Source organism: Lepus europaeus, chromosome 14, assembly GCF_033115175.1.
Source record: "Lepus europaeus isolate LE1 chromosome 14, mLepTim1.pri, whole genome shotgun sequence".
Classification (NCBI taxonomy): domain Eukaryota; kingdom Metazoa; phylum Chordata; class Mammalia; order Lagomorpha; family Leporidae; genus Lepus; species Lepus europaeus.
In genome coordinates this window covers 16,933,869-16,939,868 of record NC_084840.1, presented here as the reverse complement: position 1 = coordinate 16,939,868, position 6,000 = coordinate 16,933,869, and the positions used below count along the sequence as shown (strand labels likewise).

Below are 6,000 nucleotides of genomic sequence, written 5' to 3'. Positions count from 1 at the left end.
GGGGGAGAAGAGGCTGGGGGGAGTTGGGGTTAGTGCCCGTGGAGGCGCCTGCACTGGGCCCCAGGAGGCAGGCAGCGGGGCGGGTCAGTCGCCCGCCCATGGGTGCCGAGGGCGAGGGCGCAGGCCCTCAGAGCTGCGCAGTGCTCCGTGCCGGATTGGAGAGGGGACCCGCTGAGCCCCCGTGCGGGGCCACAGGTGTGCTGAGCCATGGCTCGCCTTAGGGAGTCCTGGGGAGCCTCCCCAAAGGGCGGGAAGAGGCATTAGCAAGCACTGGGAGTGGCTGCTGGCGATGTGACTGGTCCCCGTGGCCAGGACCCGGCAGAGCCCCAGCAGGTGCAACCTGGTGAGGGCGTCGCTCTGGGCCCCGCTCCACGCGGCACCATGAACAACAACTTCTGCCACGCCCTGGTGGACCGGAGGCCCATGGGGGCCCCCACCTGCATGCAGCTGGGTGTCGTGCCCCCGCCCCCGCAGGCGCCCCTGCCCCCCACCGATCCCCTGGGCCCCGCGCCCTTCCTGCTGTACCCGGGCCCCGCGGAGCCGCCCTATTGCGACGCCTACGCGGGAGTGTTCCCCTACGTGCCCTTCCCCGGGGCCTTCGGGGTCTACGACTACCCCTTCGAGCCCGCCTTCATCCAGAAGCGCAACGAGCGCGAGCGGCAGCGGGTCAAGTGCGTCAACGAGGGTTACGCGCGCCTGCGCGGGCACCTGCCGGGCGCCCTGGCCGAGAAGCGGCTGAGCAAGGTGGAGACGCTGCGCGCCGCCATCCGCTACATCAAGCACCTGCAGGAGCTGCTGAGCGCCGCGCCCGACGGCCCGGCCCGCGCGCCGCCCCAGCCGGCCGACACCTCCCGCTTCTCCTCCTCGCCTTTCTTAGAGAACGAGGAATCCAGCCAGTGACCCGGCCCAAGGCCGCAGACCCCGCCCGTGTCCACTACAGCCTCCCTACCCACCAGCTCCGGGCGGAGGGGCCAGGCAGGGGGGCGGCGAGCGCCGCTGTAGAGACGGGAGGAGCCCCAAGGTCCCGGGACCTCGCCGGTGCGCGCTGCGCCGCCGCCAGGATGCAGCGTGGCCACTAGGGACCCGCACCGCCGCGTCCGGCTCCACCTCCACTTCTGACTCGGCCCTGGCTTGGGGAAGCTCGGAGCCCAGCTGGCCCCGGTAGCTCCGTCCTCCGTGGCCGCAGGCCGCTCAAGCTCTCTGAGGAGTCGCCAGGAGGCGAGCCGGAGTCTCGGAAGGGCCATGCCACCGCTCTCCACGGATGGCCTCAAATATAAGCGACCCCGCGAGAGAGGACCTCAGAGGGAGGGCGGGGCAGCCGGGCCAGGGCTTCCCTCGCGGCCCAGGTGGGACAGACCGGCGTGGGAAGAGGCGAGGTGTGCGCGCTGGCGGCCGCGCTGGCTGCCTCCGAGGTCCCTCTCCTCCCACCCCTTCCTGAGGCCTGTCCTGGTGCCCAGGTTGGAGAAGGACTGCGGGTTTTGCCCAGAGACCGTAAGCGTCGGAGAACACACTGGTACCGTGTTTGCACCCAATAAAAGAACTGCTGAATTTGCGATTTCTGGGTCCCCGCTACCCTCACCGGCCCTGGTGCCCACACGTGGCCCCAAGAGCGCTTGGAGCGTGTTGGGGGGTCTCCTGTTAGTTCTAGCATTCTCCTAGTAGCTGCAGAGAGTTTAGCATATGCCAGAGACTGTGCAGGAAGGGCCCTGGGGCCCAGAGATGAGACACTCAGCCCCTGCGCAGGTGGCGCAGGGCGTCACCACAGTGTGGCAGGTGTGCACCAGAGGTGTGCAGGCTCCAGGATGTCCCAGGAGCCTTCCTTCCACTCCATGGGAAGAGGGTCACCGTGACCTCACGGGGGGCATGCATGGGTTGAGGTGAGCCTGGGCAGGCCTGAGATAGGTTAGGCCACCCAGCACCTGCCCCTGCCTTGCACGCCCCCCACCCCCCAGGTTCTCACTGCCCCTGTCCACCTCAGGCTGTATGCGAGTTCCCCTCCCAACCCCCACCCCTCCCAGGGGCAGATTGGGATGTCACTGGCTGGGCTGGAAGGAGTGACAGCTGCCTGGCCTGGACAGCAGGGAGCCGAGGGGAGGCTAATTTTACTGCCGGGAGCAGCTAGTATAATCCTCCCACCCCCACCCCCGCTGGCTCAGCAGGGCAGGCTTCGCCCGGCAAGCTCAGCGGCCCAGTCCCCAAGGCGGGGAACACTGGGGACACAAGGAAGAGAGGGCCACGGGGTGGGGGAGCAGCAGGGAGCGCCGTGGCCAGGGAAGCCATGGAGCCATCCTCACCCCAGGACGAGGGCCTGAGGAAGAAACAGCCCAAGAAGCCCCTGCCCGAGGTCCTTCCCAGGCCGCCCCGGGCTCTGTTCTGCCTGACCCTGCAGAACCCGCTGAGGAAGGCATGCATCAGCATCGTGGAGTGGAAGTATCCTTTGGCCGGGCCCTGGGCAGCTCGTGCTACCGGGGAGGGGCACAGAGCGCACTCTGAGGGCCGGGGGACACTGCCCGGGCTTACTTGGCGGAGTGGGGGTGGGGGGTGGGAGGAGGAATTGGTGGGAGATGCTGGGGCCCCAGTGGGCAGCCCTAGTCCTGGGTGACAACCCTGACCGTCGAAGGCTGGGCCTGTTTCACGGGGACGCTCGCCAGCTGCGCCCAAATCTACAGGACCGGGGACACCACGGAGGTCTTGGCAGCAGGGCTTTCTTGGGGAGTGGAAAGGGGGCAGAAAGGGGAAGTGATGGCCTCTTGAGAAAACCCCCCCATCGAGGGGGTCTGATGGTGAAGGGAGGTGGCACTGGGACGGCTGGAGGCCTGGGTTGCGGGGAGTTCCACTCCCCGAAGACGCAAGCCCAGCAGGCCGGGCTGATCTGGCTGAGACCCTACCCGGGCAGGGCCTGCAGATCCCCTTCGGGGTTTGCATGAGCTCGGGGGTGGGGGGGTGGGGGGGGTGGAGAATGATGAAAATGCCCAGGGTTATTTGGGGGGTGGGGGGAAGGCGCTCCAGAGAGGAGGGGAGGCCTGTGCAGGGTGGGTGCTGAGAGCGTGTCAGGAGTATTTGAAATATTTCTGAAGGGCTCTGGAAGGCTGGGCTGCCACCAGCTGCTCCCTGGAAGAAAGGCGAATGAGGGGAGAGGAGAGAGACAGCGTGGGGCCAGCCAGCGTCTGCCCTGCTCCCGCAGCGCACAGGCCGGGGCCAGAGCACACTCACCTGGGCTCCCGGTCCTCCGCCTGCCTCCTGCCCTCCTGCTGCTCCTCTCTCAGCCTCGCCCTGACTCTCCTCTCAGCTGTTGGAGGCTGCTGGCACGGAAGGGGGTTTTCCAATCCCGCCCTGTGCAGGGTCTGCCTGCCGGCCGCTTCCCCAGACTGCACCCCAGCCACCCACACTCCCCCTCCCCTAACTTCGCCCGCACCTGCGCTGGCTGTCTAGGGCCAGCCAGTCCAGACAGCAGAATGGCAGGGCCGGGGGTGCCATGGCGGGGGTGGGGGGGCGATGTGTGAATGTGTGGATGGGTGGGAGTATACACATCCTGCCCGCCTCTGGGAACCAGCCTTTATCTGGCCATCCCCTCCCTTTCCCAGCCCTGCGTGTGGGCGCTGAGCCTGGGGCCTGCCTGTTTCTCTTGGGGAGCTCGTGTGGGTGCTCTGGCCAGAATCCCAGAAAATCATAGCTCCAAAGAGGAAGAGGCAGCGGCACCAAGTGCGTGCACGCACCTGGAGTGGAGCAGTGTTAGGGCCTCCAGCCCTGAAGGCAGTTACCCCACAGCTGGACACAGGACCATTGCAGGCCCAGAGAGACGAAGAGGAAGTTCCCTGTTTGTGAGGAGTGGGGGTGGGCTGCAGAGTAGGGAGGGGGCAATGGGAGGAAAGTCCCCAGGCACTGCCCATCACCTGGCGCCGCCGTCCTGGTCCGCACGGACCTAGCGCTCTCCCCGCCTCAACCCCGCAGACGCCGTGCCTCCTTAACCCTGACACCAGACCCTTTGAGACCATCATCCTGCTCACCATCTTTGCCAACTGTGTGGCCCTGGCCGTGTACCTGCCCATGCCAGAGGATGACAACAACTCTCTGAACCTGGGCCTGGTAAGACGGGGCCTGCAGCCCCAGGCGGGGAGGCCCCCAGGGCCCTGCTGGGCTGGGGGTGCAGCTGAGATGCACACAGACCTTGTCTTCCCAGTGGCCTGCAGGGCACAACGCCTCCTATGCGGGATCCTGGATTGTCACCACCCAGCGCCCAGCGGCTAGGCCCTGGGCCCAGGCACCATGCTAAGCACCTGTAGGAGTCAACCCATTTCATCTGCACAGCTACCCTGGAAAGTAGCCCCTTAGACAGATGTGAAACTGAGGCTGAATGAGGTCTGCTAGTGAGCTACGCAGATTGAAGCCCAATCCCCCTTCCCCGGATGTACCCCAAGAAGCACGCCTTCAGGGCGGAGGGTGATCTGGGGATGGAGGGAAGATTCTGGAATGTATATACTGCATGTATACATCTCCCCTCCCTACCAAACGCGCCTGAAACCACGCGAGGCCAAAGCTGTAGGGACTTTCAAGCTGGGTTGTCCTACCTCCTCCTCACCTGAGAGAGGAACAAGTCCACACTCACCCAACAGCTGGATGGTAACGTAACGGTCAGCATTTATGACGCTGGTTCGTAAGCATCAGGCTCTGTGCTAAATAGTTTACTGCATGACGTGAGCCCCGGGATTACTCTTGGGGGTAAGTTAACACTCTGGGAGGTGACATCATCAGGCCCATTTCAAAGACGAGGAGACTGAGGTCAGGGACACTCGGTCCCTTTCCCAGGGGCCCTCACATCTGGGTCTGTGGGAGGGTCTCACTCAGGTCTCAGCACCCCGTGCGATCAAGGGAAGCCCTCGGTGGGCTGGGGACGACGGCGCCACCATCACAGCAGGGCCTTGCCTGCCCACAGAACCTGCAGGCGCGAGGGAGGCCGGGAGCCTGCGCCCGGGCCCAGCACAGGGGCGTTGTCTCTGCCTGCCTGTGTGCGGGTCTCTGGGCGGTCTGTCTCTGTGATTCTGAACGTGTGCTTGCTGTGAGCTCCGGAGCACACAGACAGAGCGGGGCTGACCAGGGCAGGGCCATGGCGGCCCCCAGGCCCTCCTCTCCCTGCACGGAGCCCCCCTTTCAAGGCCTTGGTTTGTACTGCCCCAGCAGTTGAGACTGGGACAAATGGCCCAGCCCTCCGAGAAGGGTATCGCATTACACCTTAGCGGTTCCGCTTCTGGAGACAAAATGGCTGCCAGGGTGTGCCGGTGGCCCTGTGTGTGGCCCTCCAGGTTGTGGGCTGGAGCTGCCGCACCTCGGGTTAGGTCTAGAGCTCATAGACACGGGCTAAGGATTTCCCGGAAGAGGGAACGTGCAGCTCGGTGGGACCAGGATGGTGACCAGGAGGGGCCGGGGACAGCACTGCCAGCCCCTCCCTGCGCTTGCCAATGTGTTCTCTCCATAAAACCCCTAGGAGGGCAGGGGGAGGAGGGAGGACGGGGAGTGGGGAGCCCCCTCCCTCGGACCTGGGGGCTGCCTGGCAGGTGTCTAAGAAAGGCTGGGGTTTTCCGAAGGAACCGTAGCTTTTAGGAAGTGAGGCCCTGGTGCCAACTCTGCACTGCCTTTCTCCGGCCTTTAGCACATGCGTATCAACTGCCCGTCGTAGCCTTGGCACCCACTGGGCACAGAGCTCTGAACAAAAGCGACCTAGGCCCCGTCTTCAGGCAACTTCGTCAAACCCACTCTCTAGGGAGTGACTGCCAAGCCGACTGAATGAGAGGGACATGGGTGAGGCTGGGGACACTGAGCAATCCTGGGCGAGCACCCGGGCTGGACCTGGGGCCAGGGTGGGATGTCGGAGCTGAGACCTGGAGGAGGACAAGGCCCATGCAGTGCCACAGAGCCCCGAGCTCGGAAGGGCCCCACACTTGGGGTTGATGCTCCGTGGGCGCCATGGTGAGATGTGACGTTCATTTGGTCTTGGAAGCTCCG

The 6,000-nt window shown here is 65.3% G+C and overlaps 2 protein-coding genes across 2 annotated transcripts in view; both read left to right on the top strand.

The window, feature by feature from the left end:
- The first annotated feature begins 381 nt into the window (after positions 1-381).
- ASCL5 (achaete-scute family bHLH transcription factor 5) lies at positions 382-900 on the top strand. Its single transcript, XM_062210741.1, has one exon. It carries the CDS (start codon positions 382-384, stop codon positions 898-900), a length of 519 nt encoding a protein of 172 aa, XP_062066725.1.
- Positions 901-2,278: 1,378 nt separating this feature from the next.
- CACNA1S (calcium voltage-gated channel subunit alpha1 S) overlaps positions 2,279-6,000 on the top strand; it is a 57,140-nt gene continuing 53,418 nt past the window's right edge. The window contains exons 1-2 of the mRNA XM_062211246.1: positions 2,279-2,430; positions 3,981-4,086. Of these exons, the coding sequence (XP_062067230.1) occupies positions 2,279-2,430; positions 3,981-4,086 (258 nt within the window). The remainder of the gene's footprint in view (positions 2,431-3,980; positions 4,087-6,000) is intronic.

What these genes read in the sequence shown, in the direction of transcription:
- ASCL5 (XM_062210741.1), top strand. Translation starts at nt 382, where the DNA reads ATGAACAACAACTTCTGCCACGCCCTGGTGGACCGGAGGCCCATGGGG.